Consider the following 16,862-nt stretch of genomic DNA (forward strand, 5'->3'; position numbering starts at 1 on the left):
AATTGTGTTGTGGGTTTGTCTGCCAGTCTCTAAGTGTTGTAAATACATCAACACAAATCAACCACAAATACTGCTGCATGGTGGTTATACTTCTCTGTCAGTCATAATGTGATCTTCAATCGATAAATTTGACTTTATTTATATAGAACCTGTCAAACACGTCAGTGCTGTACAGGTGATTGACATGCATAGGACATTAAAGATGAATTAAAATCATCAACCAAAGCAATCAACAATAAAAAAGACAATAATAAAAGAAAGTTAGTATATAAGTATGTAATCAACACTAAAATTTGAGTAAAGCGAAGTATAATAAAATAGATGATGATAAAAACGGAAAAAAACACTAAAACAATAAAGTTATAAAACCACATAAACTGACTGACTAAATAGGAGTGTTTTTAATTCACGTTACATTTTCATCTCCCCCTCGTGACTTTATCGAAGCTGTTTAAACTGCTCGTCACACATCTGAGGTGAAGTCGTCTGCTCTGTGTTGTGTTCGGGCCCTCGTAACGTTGTTATGGCTCCGTTACATCAGCCTGCCATTATCAAACTGGTTTTTAAATGGGACCATAAACCAATAGATTCAGAAGGTTTTCTCAGTCCACTGAGAAACGTATGCTGCTTCAGCTGGAGAGAAAATACAATCACCAGGTTATGAGGTTTTCACGTGAACAGCAGGAAGCTGTTAGACATGTGACTCTGTTTGTCTGTTGTGTGGTTTGGTTGTCTTGTTCTTTCTGAATTTGTTCAGACTTTAAACAACCCCTGACGTCACAGTTTGTATCAGAAGAACAACTTCTTCCTTTGTTTCCTGTTAAAGAAACTGAACGAACCAAATGCGTGCAGCTTGGATTAAAACAAACACGACCAGTGCCAAGTTAAATACACAACAATAAACTGATATCTTGATGCCAGCTGCTGCAGCTCTTATTCAACTGTCCGACGGCCATATGTCCTGAAACGGCGGAGCTATTTAAGTATTATTAAAAAATATTAGAAGAAAGAGAACTCATGCAGCATTGGGGTATCTCACCATATATGATTTTAATGTCATATCCGCTTAATTATGTTAAAATGTAAAATATTAAGTTCCAGCACATTGGTCTTTGCCAGTAGTGGAGATGAACGACTCACACAGAGGTTGCCTTAAATCGCCTTAATTAGTCTTCACAAAAGATTTATTACAGTAAGGAACTGTGAATTAAACATCACAAGTTGATACTGTGAATAAAGAAATTGATTTGTACTTCTTCTTTCTACAAATGAGGTGTTGTAAGGGTCAGAAATCAGGCGACCTGCACTGACTTTAGGTCTTGAAGACAGAAGCGCTTTGATAGACGTGAATTAAATATGGAAGGCTGCACATTTTCCCTTCACTGAAATTCAAAATTGAAGTCTTCCTCCTCATCTTCTTCTCTGAGGCGCACTTTCCCACCTCATGAGACTCTCACGTCTAGTGTCTCCGTCAATTTCTAGTTCTATATTTAAAAGTGATGGTCTCTTGTAAATAACACAAGGTCTAATTGAGGCACGTTTCTTAAATAGATGTTCATATCACTCCCTCTGAAATCTTCCGTTTAATGATGTCTTGCTTGTTTGGCAAATATAAAGAACGAACCCGAAATGCGGCTCATTTCTCGAAGCTGTACTTACTTCAGCAAAGTTTCAACTTCCCTAATTGGCTGGTATTCTTTATTTCTTTTACAAAATACACAGGGGGGATGGAGAAGTGGTGCCAGCATATAAGCTGACATACTTTTTTTACATTTGGAAGTGGTGTATGTATCTTCTACACTCACTAGACCTGTTTGGCACCTGTCTATTTGATGATGTATCTGTGCCAATCCAACCCTGCAGACACAGAGATACTATAGAGCTGTTTTTCTGGCCAAGCTGCAAAACATAAAGCCTCCACTATGTATTGTGAAAAGGATAAAAAACTCTAGCAGGGTGTTAAGCTACGGGAGATTCTATATGCACAAGTGAGGAAAGAAACAAGCTGATGCCTCATGAGTGTTGTTTGTGTTTCCACAAACTCTTTGTGCATTTCTTTGTCTGTGTCGATGTCTTCCTGAAAGCAGAGAACAAACATTGACCCAGCTCTGTATTTCAGCTTTTCAACTTCTGCTGTTAAAAACAAAATAACCTTCACCATCATCTCAAAGAAATGACTCCGACCATCATCTTGTGTCTCAGACGAAATCATAATTCGGCACCAAGGACTCAGAAATATGAGGAAACTTTCGACTTTCCAAACGACAGAAAATACGTTTTTGAAATGTGTATGTATAGTCAATGTGATACCAGATTCTATCCCTGGTGAGTTCTGCTCCTGTTGTTTTCATGATTTCTTGTCACGACATAATATTTGGCACACAACCATTCTCTTTCAGGTTGCAGCTTTCACACAGTAATCACCTACTTGAATTTTGTTTTTGGCACTGTTTCAGTGTGGTTTACAAGGCGACTGCTGCACGCTTGGCATTTTCAGTTTGTTTCCACAACAGACATTTCTCCCTCTTTTGTTTTGCTGCATCTATTTTTAGGCCTGTCTGTTTATATTTAGTAACCGGCCCCTGAGGATTTTTATTTTGAATTTTTTGTATCTGTGTTTCTCCTCCAGTGGACATGGCGGAGCTATCAGATTCAGCAGATAGTGATGTGTGAACGAATATGACATATGTCAAATATATGCAGGTTCGGACGTTCCAGCCTTAATCTTGGTGAGCGTGTACCTCACAGACTAAACCAACAATTTACCAAGTGTGTGTGTGTGTGTGAGTGTGAGAGAGAGAATTTTATGTTCAGTATGTGTTTGTGTCGTCAGACCAGACAGTGTATGATGCTATCAGCAGCAGAGGATATGAGGACTACTATTTATAACTCCCCTCAATCTCAACTTAGCCACACTGTCCTGCCCCTGTTTGTTTATTTGCATCATTGGTGCTGTGTACGTGTGTGTGTGTGCATTTATGTGTTTGTATGCATGTGTGTGCGTGTACTGCAACAGAGTGGCAAATTTGAGAGTTGGGAGACTGTGAACATGACAGACAGAGCGAGGAGCAGAAGAGATGTGACGACAGACTGTGTGCCCATGTAAGTGTGTGTGTGTGTGTGTGTCTTTGTTTGTATGTGTGGCTGCCGCGAGCTTGAGGTGTGAGTGGAAAGCAGAGACATGTCACACTTGACAAGGGTGAAATGAGAGGATATGATTGGCTGTTTTCTGATGTCACGGATTGTGAGCCGTCCCAATTAGAAACAATCACACGCTGCTTAGTCACCATCAGTCTCCTCTTCACTGCTCTACCCATCGCTTCTCTTCTTCTCTCCCTCTCTGCCCCGCATCCAAATTCCCTCCCTCTTTGTCTCTAATTTCATGTCTCTACGGAACTTTTCCTGTCTGCCACTCTCGGGCTAATTTGCTTCCTTTTAGTGTTTCACTTGTTAAACACACACTAACACACAGACACACACACACACACACCCATCTGCTATCTTAAAATGTATTTACTATATCCATTCTTCCTTAGTGTCCTTCCCTTTTTTCCCAAAATGGTCAAAATATAATGGGCTGTGATTGACACATACCAAATATAAATCATTTCCACGTAAAGTGTACATAAAACATCAGATGCTCGTCTACATCCCTGTGTGTGTGTTTCCTTGGAAAGATTTGAGTTGTCGTTCTTCAGCAGGAGAGCAGGACCTTTTAATCAGTGCTTGTCGTCAGAGTCCCGTCCTCGAGGCGACTCTGGTCTGACAGTTATAGGTTAGGTCAAACCAAAGAGCCGAGCTTTGAGAGAATACACTGAAGCCTAACTCACCATGTTCTCATTCTAAGTAGCGTTGGCGATCACTTAACGCTTAAATGAGGATATTGAGCCCGGCCTCAACCAAATCTCTTCAGTCCAGCTGGGCTCTGTTGTTGTTTGATATGCTGAGCTGCAGTGAAAATAAAGAGACGTGGTTTGGCCGCTACAAATGAGCACCGACACGCGCCCAGAATCACTGGAGACCAGAAAAGAGGGAATATTTTGGTGAAAGGAAGATAAATTTTGGCTTCCTGCCCTGCAGTGCCCGGAGCTTGAGTCCCTTCAGACGAAACACACACACACACACACAAATACTGGCAAAGTACTCTAGATCATTCAGAACCAGTAGTAGCGTGTGCTATATTAATCGTGCATGAATGTAATTAATTAATTAATCACAGTATAAAACTGAGAAATGTTGTGATCTTTCAAATAAACAGAATAATTAAATCCTCTTTAAAATAATTTTCACAATCATACTGGAAAAGTCAACAAATGAACAGACTACATAAGATAACAGAAATCTTTGAGAAAAAATAATGCATGTCCCATCTACTAACATGGAGCATGCAGGATATATGACCTTCACTACAGCCAGCCACCATCTTTACCTGCAGTCAATCATAAACCTGTTGCTTTGCTTCTGGCGATGGGGAGATACACATATTAAGCATGTGGAGGCTAAACAGACCACAAAGGATAAATTAATTCCAAGAGAACATTAAAGCACATGTGAGCAAACTGGTTTCTCAACAGTTGGCAGGTGTAGACCTCAGTAAATATTCATAAGGAAATAAAAACCTTTCAGTGCATAGTTACATTCCTGACAGTGTATTTGATGCATTCCCTGGTTGCCCAGTGCTCTGTTTGGCCCTGTGCTGGCCACAGTGCTCTGTATATTGGAGCAAAGTGTGGGATTATCGGCCGCTGCTGTGATGAAGACAGGAAGTGACATGTCTTATAGCATGGCCTCCCTCCTGCCCCACCGTGCTCGAGCATTGCTGCAGTTTGTTCCCCATTAGAACACACACACACACACACAACACGGCTGCAGAGGGAGCCTCTGAAGAGCACTTGAGTCTGAGTATCGAATCAGCCAACCTCGCATACAGATACAATACCATTAAAGAGCACTCAAGAGTCTTGATATAGGAGGAAAAACGATGTGCGTTCGCTCACTTACACACACACACACACACGAATAATGCAAACAGTGAATAACCACATTATTCAGAGGCTATCAACACAGTGGAGGACGAAATGCCAGGTCACGCATGTGGAGATGAAATTACATACAGCACACTGATATGGAAGCAAATACCATCCACCACTACACTCAGTCCCTGCTTTCTGCTTGTATGTATTCTCATCCCCCCCCCCCCCCCCCCCCCCCCCGATGCCCCCTCCACTCAGTTGTTAGACCTACTCTGTGTCTCAGAAGTGGAAATTTGTCTTCAGTAAAATGGCAGTGAAATAACGAAGCAGTAGACGACCTGTTATGCAACCAAACAAAATCGAAGTGAAATTATTTGATTGGAAAGTTTCATAAACTTGTGTCAGCTCAATCAGTCATTCACAGCCTTGTGCATTTCTTCATCTTCACAGACCATCGACGGCAAATAAAATGGACGACTTCACCAAATTGTGGCTGGCTGCAATAAAATCCATGTTACTGGATAGGACATGGACTAAACTGAAACATCAAGATACATGTGAAATATTTGCTTCTGCGGTGTGTGAGCACTTATGAGGGTTGGTGTATGTCAGCGCTTCTGCTGATTTCGAGAGCAGGTGTCATCTGACAAAGTGACACCGGGGCAGAATCTTCGTTTGTCTTTTATCTCATGTTCCGACCTTTTGCTCTGTGTGTCATCGCCCTTATTTTAGCTGTCAGGTTGCAACATCTCACACACACACACACACAGGCACGTCTGCAGGTCTATCATAATTAGAGTGCCAAAGACAAGTGGTGTCAAGATAAGCAACGTGTGAACTCTTTGACATTTCAAGGTAACACACACACACACACACACATAAAACAAGCGAAGAAGAGGCAAAGCTCTCAGACTCTGCACGTGTAGTGATGCTTAATGCTTTTTGTGCCCTCGCTATTTTATATCTCATCTCACCTCATCCAATAGCCTGCACCATAATGACTCATTTAAAACAAATCATCCAACATAAATGAATGGAGTTAATTTGTCCACCTGTAATAGAACTTGTCTGCTCTGTCCAAGCCGATGTCTCCGTGTGGCTGAATTAAGAGGCAAATGATTCAGAGTCGGGTTTAATGGAGCGGATATGAGTAACTCGGAGTGAATGAAACCCCAGAACCAGGCCCACAGAGTTCTGCAGCACGGCCTGTACTGCACCAATCCAATTTGGGCTTAATTGAATTGTTCTGAGCCCCTCTTCCATATATTTCTTCCTCGAGATGCTTATTACTCTGGATCTGTGTGTGTGACAGAGGTAGAGAGACAGTCTGCATACTCACGATGTGCCAAATGTGAAGTGCTCTGTTGTAGATTGATATTTCTCAGATGCTGTTTGAAATACACAAAAAACCCTGAAAGAAACTGTAACTAATTATCTTTGTTTTCTCCTCTGTCTTCTTTTCCGCCTCTCTCCTGTTCTCTTTTCTCAGGATGTGAAGTCGACGTTCTTCCAGTTCGGTGCCTCCATCCAGCAGGAGGCTCTGCTGATGCTGAACATAATGGAGGAGTACGATTGGCACATCTTCTCCATCGTCACGTCAAAGTTCCCCGGCTACCAGGAGTTCATCAACATCCTGAAAACGACCGTGGACAACAGGTAGGATCAGTCGCCTCCCACCGCTCTACACATCCTCACTTTCTCTTATTATTCAAGTGCATTAAAAAGTCACAGCAAGATGATGCAGCAGCGAGAAGTTGACACTCAAGTGCTGTACTAAAGATGGACGGCATGGCGGCAGCCAAGGCGTCTTGAGCACCACCAGGTGGCTGACTGCGGTATAGGCCATAAACTCTGTTTTCTCTATGTTAGTGGATGGGACATGGATGGAACTAAAAAGTCAAAGTAAAAGTCAAATCCGTGTATCATGGGGGACCTCACTACTACGGCTCTTTTTGTACAGTCTGTGGTAAGATATCGAGATATTGGCGAAGTAACAATAGCTAATAATTTACACCTCAGGCAGATGAGACAAATAATCTCAATAACCAAAGTATTGGACAAATTCAAATTGAGAGTATCACCAATATATCATTATGTTATCACAGTATTTAAGAAAAAAGAAAAAAACACATGATAAATGAACTTGATAACCAACTGCAACAGAAAGAATCAAATCATCAACACAGTGTAGACTGTATTGAATATACAGCCACAACAGAAGAAAGATATTCTTCAAGTCCGCTCCTCTGCTTCATCTCCAATCTTCTCTATCATCATTGCAAATTTCCCCAGAGAATGGACAAGTTTACTTTTTCCGGCAGAAGTACCGCAAGCGATGTTTCGGCCTTGTGTTTTTCCTCTGCCGCACACTCATACAGTGTGCAGACAGAAAGCCTGAGAGGATCTGCGTCCTCAAAATGAACGTACGTAGATGACAGGTGACTTTTCTACGCGTGCAGCTTGGCTGTGTGCTGCACCATTAGGTCATTCTGACGGATGGGTTAGTTCTATCCACAGAGAAAGGAATGAAAAAAAAGAAAAGAACAGCGAGCCATAATTTTTGTCCAACAAATGTCAAACGAATGATACACTTGCAGCAACGTTGGGATGTTGGCAAAGGTTGGTGCCTGCACTTGTGATATATAGAAGCCCAGCTGAGGACGGTCGTTTTCATTAGCAGTTACTCTTTATGTCAAACCAGGCTGCGCTTCAAAAACCCACAGCCTGTCTGAATTTGGTGACGCTTAAATGGAATTAATTATAGTCGGGCTGCAACACATTGTTAAACGGCTAATTAAATAAGATTAGAGGAATTTGTTCCTTACAATAATTCTCAATATTTGGAAACTAGGAAACACGAGCTATTGAAAAATTATTTCGTTCGGTGCAGAGATTTCGATTTTTTCTTTCTTTAATCCAAAATAGTGGTTTTCCTCATTTGGAAATTCATGATAGCCTTTCCAAAATATATCTCCACTTTCTTAAAAATCTGTAATTAAAAACAAAACACATGTATATATAAATAAGAACCCTTGTGTTTGACCTCAGTTTTAATGTAATATTCAACAATTTATGAAATTATGAAAAAAGGAATTGGAACAACAAGGCTATCATTTGTGGATTGGTTGAAAGTGACTGAGTCATAGAGAGAACAGTTTGAACTCCCATCGTTCACAGCAGAACATTGTGCCAGTCAACTAACTGAGTAAAGGCTGTTGTGACATATTAGTATCTGTGCTATGACTCTGCACAAAACCATGAATTCATTTCCTGAACCACGTCCTGAACACTCCACTGTTGCATCCTCCCTGCAACCTCATCTCCGGTGTTGCTTCTCTGCCGTTCTCTCTGAGTATCGTTGTCTCTCTTTACTAGTTTTGTCATTTGGGACTTGTGGTAGACCATTATAACTTTGGACAGCAGGAAGAGGACAGGTCCCAGATCACTCTCAAGTTACACCACCTGTCTAATGTTAGGTTCTTACATGATGTTTAACTGCTTCTGATGTGAACGAACATCCGTCTTTGTCGGGCAGTGCCGCCATGCCCCCGGTTTATGACATATCATGTTCTGTAATTACTAACATAACGGCCATTTCCTCTGCTGCTCTTTAGTCCTCTAAACTGGCTGCTGCTGGATATTATCACTGTGGACATTGTGATAAAGCACAGTCAGTCCCACTGGATGAAAAAGATCCTCTGCAACTGTGTTATCTGCTTAATGAGCGCTTATTTTTCTCACAGTTCCCACTTTAGCTAACTGGTCACAGAACCAGATTAAAACCACATGCTTGAGCAAAGGCAATATTAGTGCGGCTGTTGTTTTGTGCAAAAGACGTGTCAGAAGTTGGAGGCTTCTGTGTCGATGACAGCGCTCTTTTGTGTTGTCACCACTTAGCAAACTGACCACAGGCACTGCTTTGGTCCTCTCACATTAACAAGCCACTGTTTGTTCTTTAGCTGCTGAGCATCATTATACAGGAGCAGCTTTAGCATTTGCATTCCATTTAGCCTTAATGTGATTCCCCTGACAATAAGCACTTTACACCCATTAGTATTCATGTCGCACTTAACAATGATATTAATTGTAATGGATAATTATGTGCTCTTGTCAGCACCTCTGCCAAGGTAATAGTCTATTAGTTAAATATTAACATTTCACTCCTGTCGTCTTTATCCTTGCTTCAGTTTTGTGGGGTGGGACCTGCAGAATATCATCACCTTGGACGCGGTGGAGGAAGACAGTCGGTCTCAGATCATGCTCAAGAAGGTCCAGTCTCCAGTGGTCCTGCTCTACTGCTCCAAGGACGAGGCGGTCTACATCCTGGACGAGGCCCGCTCCCTGGGCCTCACCGGATTTGGATACATCTGGATTGTGCCGTCTCTCACCACCGGGAACCCAGAGATAACGCCCGAAGACTTCCCGTCGGGAATGATATCGGTGTCGTACGACGACTGGGACTACCCGCTGGAGGCGCGGGTTCGTGACGGTTTGGGGATCATAACGTCGGCAGCAGCAGCCATGTTGGAGGAGTACGGCGACATCCCTGAAGCCAAAACATCCTGTTATGGCCAAATGGAAAAGACGTCCAAGCTGCCACCCAGCGCTCTACACAAGTAAGTGAAAATGAAGAAAAACGAATGAATGAAAAAGGCAGCGAGCAATGTGTCTTTTTAATGAAGAGAAATTGTAAACAGCAGCGTGTGTGCGTGTGTGCGTGTGTACGTGTGTGTGTGTGTGTGTGTGTGTGTGTGTGTGTGTGTGTGTGTGTGTGTGTGTGTGTGTGTGTGTGCGTGCGTGTGTGTGTGTGTCCTCTGTAATTGGAGACTTCCACCAAGTTTCCACGGATTGAGACTGAAAAACGATACAATTACTGGATGAAAGACCAGAGCATTGAGAGTCAGAGCCAAGAGAGTCAGAGGAAGTGTAGAAGTGTGGGAGGAGGAGGTAGAGAAGGAAACATATGAATGGAAGTTGAGGAATAAGTTTGTGATTTAGCCTGTAAAGTGAAGGGGGAAGGGAAGAAATTGAGACCGGGGTGACAGCGGGAGGCCGCTACAAATGAATGCCCTCCAAAATTGAAGAGCTCCTTGATGAGTCTTTCTGTTCCTTTTCTCATTTATTCCTCCATCTCTCATTCACTCTCTCCTCCTCATCGTGCGCTCGCTCCCCAGCAGCCAGTGGGAGATGTTGAAGGTCTTGCCAGCTCTGTCTGGCTCTCCATCTGGCAGAGGAGGGAAGCACAGCAACACACAACCTGTGTTTACATCCCAATATTGTTTTTTTTTTTTTATAATAATGTGTGAAATTGAAATTCTTCAGTCGAAATGAGTCATTCTGATTCCAAAACGAATATTGCAAAATTCAGAAACGTTCTCCCGTCTCCATTGTGCTTTATTTTGCAATTAAGATGGATGGAACAGAACCACGACAAGTATATGGATGTGCTTTTGGCAAACAAGTAGGTTTATTATACATGGTATAAAACTGGGAGGAATTCCAGTGAGGAACTATGAAATCAACATTATTAATCTGCTTTACTACTAAAGGAATAAACATCATGTCATTTTCTCAAAGGTTTAAAAACCTTTGGTCTTCCACATCTCAGAGAAGGACGAGAGGCTGAGCGTAAAAAAAACCGAGGAGCCGACAGAGAGAGAGAGGAAAACATTGAAATAGTGAGAGATTAATAATGAATCAGGTGCATTTAGAGCACTCTAAAGTGTTTCAGCATTAGTGTAACAACAATATAATCATTTAAACTGAATTAATCCCAGCAATTGCCTCTGCTAAACTAATATCAGTTTTGGAATTCAAGATAGAAGTCTAACATTTCCCTCTGAGGTCAGTTTACAGCGACTGTCTATAAATTTTAACTGGTCTAATACGTTTTCATGTAATTGGTCCATAAATCAAAAGTCCTTTGGCTCATGTGTCCTAACATTACATCACCGGTTTCTTCTCTGGCTCCTGATGTACTTTGCATCAGTATTGAAGATGTTTTTAGTCTGAACCTCCCTCAGGCTTTCAATCAATTTTAATTTGGGTTTTGCAGAAACTGAACAAAATGCACTGTGCACCATGCGTGGGTAGTTCAGGAAGCCTGGGAGATTGGAGCGGTCGCCGCAAAAATGGGACTCTGCCTGTTTGGAGAGGTTAAAATCGCAGCAGTCACTCAACTAACTGGCATTGTTCAGCAACATTTATGAGCTCTCACTAGTAAATTATGGTTATTTTGTGCAGAGAGACCGTAAAGTATGACTGATTGCATCTTAAAAATTTTAAATACCACATCCACAGTGATATAACTCATGTTTTGTCAGGAAAACGCAGGTAAACCAACAGAGAGTCACCAAATATCCAGAGCCAGCTGACTTTGTTCCCAGCATGCTCTGCTGCCTCAGGTTGTTACCCAGGTGATGAGTTGCCACAGATGGCTGTGTTGTGGGTGAGAAAGCTCAGCCAATAAGGCTTCAGGGCCAGGACACAAGAAACCTGATTGGTCAAGGCCAGGTCGGGGCGACGGGCCAGTGTGGGTTGTTAGACCATCAACGGCTGTCAGGGGAGATATGAGAACATGCCAGCGTGCACACACCCACGTATACACACAGAGGTGGGCAGATGGGCTATATGTGCAAATGTACAACACCCGTGTGACACATCAAATCACTAACATCGTGTCACAGTATTTTATTTTCGCTGCTTCTCTTCAGTTCATGTTGATAAACTGCCAAACTGCATCCTCGTCTAAACATTCTAAAGCATTCTGTTTGAAATGCATGAGTTTTTTTGCTCGAACACCTCAACTGTGATTCCTGACAACAATTTGATTTGCAGTGGATGCTGCCTCCGTCCTTAAGGGAGCCAGAAAACTGTCGCAGTAGAACAAAAGTTATTTTGATGAGAATAATATTAATAGTCGGTGCTGAAATCACAGAAAAGTCTGCAGTTCCTTTGACTGGTGCCGTGCAGTGTGGGCCCGCAGTGAAGTTCTACCTCACTCACTTTGCCTGTGACAGCTCTGATAATAAATCCACTGCGACACATCCAATATAAATATGTTTTGCAGAGTAATAGAAAAATAGAATTAAATAAAAACAGGAGACAAATGACCAACTAAGAGCAGTGGCCAGTGCAGCAATAAGGCCAAGTGACAAGTAGTGCTCCACGTAAAATATGGCAGGTGTACGTGTTTGTGTGTGTGTGTGTGTGTCTGTGCTGGAAACAAGAGAAATACGCCCCCCCTCAAGTGAATGTTCTGTCATGACCGATTTACAGTGTACTTCTCACCTTGCAGTGGTGAACAGCGCGCCTTAAAAGACTTAAGCACTTATTTATGTGTGTGTACGTGCGTGTGTGTACACGTGTGAGGTTGTTCTGACAGGTAATTTCAGGATCTGCAGCCCTGATATATGAGGGTCAGAACTCAGGACCCACACACATGTACACACCTACACATATCACACACTCCTACATATATTGTACTGAGTCCTGGAGCAGCTGTCATGTGAACTGTGCAGAGACATGAGCTAACACGCCACCATGCACAGAGTGTGGGAGATATCTGCACAGATTTAATAATAGTTTATTAAATGCAGTTATACTTTTAACTGTGTAGAGTCGAATGTATAAGACTCAAATTGTGTTTGTATATTTCACAAAAGTTAAGGGCATAAGCTTTGAATATCTGAAAGAAACGTATAAATATTACATTATTGCATGACTACCTGCTTGACTACGTGTATTTGTATTTATTATTCTATTCCCACTTGTACATTTCAGTCCGCAGTTGATGTGATTTGTGAGAAATTCCTTTACATGAAGTGATCTCACATAGATTATGGGTATTTGACTACTTGGGGAATATACTTATACACGGCCACCTATGGAGACGGACATGAAGTCCCCCAGCGTGAACAACCGTGTATGTCATTTGTCCTCCTCCTGAAATACAGCGGTTAAGCCGTGTAGTACGCTCATTGTCATGGTTACAATAACAAATGCACAAAGTGTTTGCAGGGGCTCGAAATCATCTGTCTCTGTATGTAACCATCACTGAGTGTGTTTACATGCTCTGCAGCACAGGTTGGAGTATCCTGCTGAGAATGTGCACAGATAAACATTAAACCTGGATGAGACCTGATACAAACCAGGATGTGTAAACACTGTTTGTGGGTTTCTTGTGGTAGCAGAGATTTTGAGAAATTTACGACACATCTGCAGGTGAATATACATTAATTATATTACTCATGTAAAGACTGTAAAGAAACGACACATAGACACTTATTCTTATGTTCCTGAAATCAGACATTCGGAGACAGAGTGAGGAAGGACTAGAACAAATACTGAAAAAGGAAGAAGTGATAGACTGAGTTACTGTTTGAGTATCTGGAATCATGGAAATCAGAAACCTCTCTTCTCTCTCTTCAGCTTAAGAATCAGTTTGTCTTGCAGGAAACAGTTAGTTTGACAAAGACTAAATCGTTTAAATCAGATGAGTGACAGATGTTGGTCTGTGAGTGGGTATACAAAACCTTTTATTTAATGCTTAATTGCTGAAACAAAAGAGTGGTGAACAACAATCTAAAAGACATCAAGTTTGATTTTAAGACATGAACTCTGTCCATAAAATAGGTCTTTGCCTTCTCCCATAGTTCGGGTCAGAAGTGTTCACAACATCCAAGTTGACATCTTGACTCTCTGGCATCTTCTACATGTTATGGATCCTTTTTCATCATGAAAGCGGAAAACTTTAGGAAAGTGTCCAGACTTCAACGGCTTTTGATAGAATAGTCAACTTTCAGCATGACCAATGTATCTGATTTAATTTTCTGAAATTTACAACTCATATCAGAGCCTGAAATCTGAATTATCTGCTTAAAACATGTCAGAAAATTCAGCAAATTAGATTTTACTGAGTTAGTGTGAAGTTATTTTTACAGGGTGAGAGATGTATCAAGGTCAGAGTCTGGTCTCTGTGGGGCAGAGCAGGCGTCCCAATGAAGCAGCAACAGTGTGTGATTGACATCTGAGAGATAAACAACCATCAAGTTGCTTTCGGTTTGAATGTGTGTGTAGACGGTGTGAGAGACAGGAGCGAGTAGCAGTGTGAACTGCTGCAAATCTCAGAGCACAAGATGATTGTTAATTTTTCATCAGAGGGATGGGGATGGAAAAAAATAAAGGTGCACCGGTGTCGTGCAGTGATTTCTGTCCTGAAATTTTGTTGCTGAAAAAGAAACATGGTTTTGAAACTACGCTACAGACACACACACACACACACACACACACACACACACACAGACACTCTCTCACACACACACAATATTTTGTGCAGCAAAAGAAATCCTGCTGAGGTAGCTGTGTTGACATGTGTTGCATTTTATGGTGCAAACGCAAGCTTGGAAAAGACGAATGTAATTGGGAGCATTAATCTTGTGCTGCTGTAACCCAAACAAACAATGACCACACACACACACACACACACACACACACACACACACACACACACACACACACACACACACACACACACACACACACACACACATACACACACACACACACACGGAGGGGAAGAGACACTGCTAAGCTCGCATCTATATCACCTTGTACAGTCATCATTCATGCCACGCTGAACACATGCCACCTGAGGCTCAGTGTGTGTGTTTTCACTTCCCACCCCCGGCTACTCTTTAAAATCTAAATCAGCACCATCATCTTTTTAAAGAACCTTCACCCCTTGTGTCTCTCACAGCCTCAGCGTGAGTGTGCACTCAATAGATCACGAGCGCTCTGACATTATACATCATTGCCTCGACTGGTCCTTGTCTTGACGAAGGATTAATGTCTCTATTCTTAACGCTCACACAGCGATAAAACTCATCCTTCCCTCTTCGTGGGGACCCTGCAGTGAAACCCCCCTCAGATAAGACGCAGAGTTCTTATCACAAAGTATGACCGTTCTAATTAGAGGAACTTGGAATAAGTGAGCACTTGAGATGCGGTGTCTTCTGTGTCAAGAGCTGGTTGACGCTGGTGTCTCGAGAGAAGACGGCTGGTCGGCGTGAAATAAAAAGATGGAGCACATTTAAAAAAAAAGTCACTGTCTTTTATTATCTACACCATTAACATTCTGTCACCGCTCAGCAGAGGAGGATTAAGACAGCAACGCAAACGGAGAGCGTTTGGCACAGGCTGCTGTAATGCAGCGTGTGTGTGTGTGTGTGTGTGTGTGTGTGTGTGTGTGCTGCAGTGATTGTGTAGCACTGGTTAACTCTGTGCTGCAGTGGCCCCTCCTTCCCTCGTTCCCATCGCAGCCCCCGTTGCCCAAAATAAGAGGAAAGAAGGAGAAAAAATAACACAGAGGATATTTTTATCCCAACTCTGTCGAGGCTTAGCTCTCGTCCCCCCCTCGTCACACTTCTCTCTCTCTCTCCATCTCTCTCGCTCCATCTCTCTTATCTTTATGCTTTCAATCACTCTTTTTTTTCTTTTCTTTTTTTTAGGTGTCCCCTTTTCTCCGCTTTCTGCTCGCTCTCTTCAAATCCCCCACCCCCACCCTAATGAATAGAGAGATTACTGATATAATGGAGGCAGAGAAGTGAGAGAAATTGGATTGCTTTACTGTGATCTCAGTGCTACAGGGGAGAGGAAACGTTACGTGGAGTATTATTAAGGGGTGCAGAGTAATAAGTGTGTGTGTGTGTGTGTGTGTGTGTGTAAGGATGTTCATTCAGGGTTGTTTAGGGTCATCCTCCAGCATACTCCAGTCTGTGGCAGTATCCTAGCAACGCCCATTTCAGGTCCACCTGTTTGGTGGGCGTCGGCCTAAACATACTTGTGGACACACACACACACACACACACACACACACACACACACACACACACACACACACACACACACACACACACACACAATGTCTGCCCGTCCTGTCTGCATCCTGTTCTCGCTCACAAACTGTAATAATGTTCCTCTCCACTCTACTGATTTTCACATGAACACCTAGTAACACATACAAATGGTCATTGTCAGAATTCTTCTTCCCCCATAAATATTAAATTTCACACACAAATGGTGTGTTATTGATTATTGATTTCTGTGCTGCACATAATTGGGTTCAGCATTGCGTCCCCTGTCCAATCAAATGTCTTAATACTACCTGGTCGTCGCTCGCAGGGCCAGTCAGGTCATTTTCATCACATCGCTGGCTGTAGGTTCATCTGAGTGGCTATACGTGTGTGAGTGTGTCGCCAGCAGTCATGACATGTTGTAAATTTACAATTCCATTCATATTTAGAAGATCATGTGTTGTGGTTCATGATATTCGTGGCATTAAAGTAGCTTTATGTGCTTTTCATGTGAAAGAGCAGAAAGAAAGAACATCTACATGAGACGCGTCACATGGGTTCAGGATTCCACTCTTTCATTTCAAAGTTTCTTCTGTCGCCACGCAACCCCGAGAACGGAGAAGGAAGTGGACGAGAAGAGTGTTGTACATAACCGCTGACAGAAGGAGTGAGGGAGACAGTGGGGAGGGACAGCCGTGATTAATGTGGAGGCTGTGTAGACCCAAGAATATCTCCCCACTCCCCTCCATCTTAGCTAATGTGACCTGCCATATGGGCCACTCATTACTGTGTGTGTGTGTGTGGCGTTAGTATGGACTGTTGGGTACTATTTATGTTCACTTTCCCTTTTCAATAGTAATACTCTGATTCCAACGAGTTGTGGGTACTCACAGGTTATACTACACTTACACACACACACTTACACACACACAGTTTTTCGTCTGTCCAGATGCTTTTTCATTTCTGGAGTTTTATCATAATTCAGTCCGTGCATGTGAGTCAAATATGAATTTATAATTTTCTGTACAAAAGAGGC

At 42.3% G+C, this 16,862-nt stretch overlaps 1 protein-coding gene across 1 annotated transcript in view; it reads left to right on the plus strand.

Moving 5' to 3' along the window:
- Nucleotides 1–16,862, plus strand: part of grin2aa (glutamate receptor, ionotropic, N-methyl D-aspartate 2A, a) — a 127,194-nt gene that overhangs the window by 71,832 nt on the left and 38,500 nt on the right. Inside the window, exons 4-5 of the mRNA XM_020103051.2 lie at nucleotides 6,463–6,629; nucleotides 9,161–9,589. Coding sequence (XP_019958610.2) covers nucleotides 6,463–6,629; nucleotides 9,161–9,589 — 596 coding nt within the window. The remainder of the gene's footprint in view (nucleotides 1–6,462; nucleotides 6,630–9,160; nucleotides 9,590–16,862) is intronic.

This window comes from Paralichthys olivaceus, chromosome 5 (genome assembly GCF_024713975.1).
Source record: "Paralichthys olivaceus isolate ysfri-2021 chromosome 5, ASM2471397v2, whole genome shotgun sequence".
In the NCBI taxonomy this organism is placed as follows: domain Eukaryota; kingdom Metazoa; phylum Chordata; class Actinopteri; order Pleuronectiformes; family Paralichthyidae; genus Paralichthys; species Paralichthys olivaceus.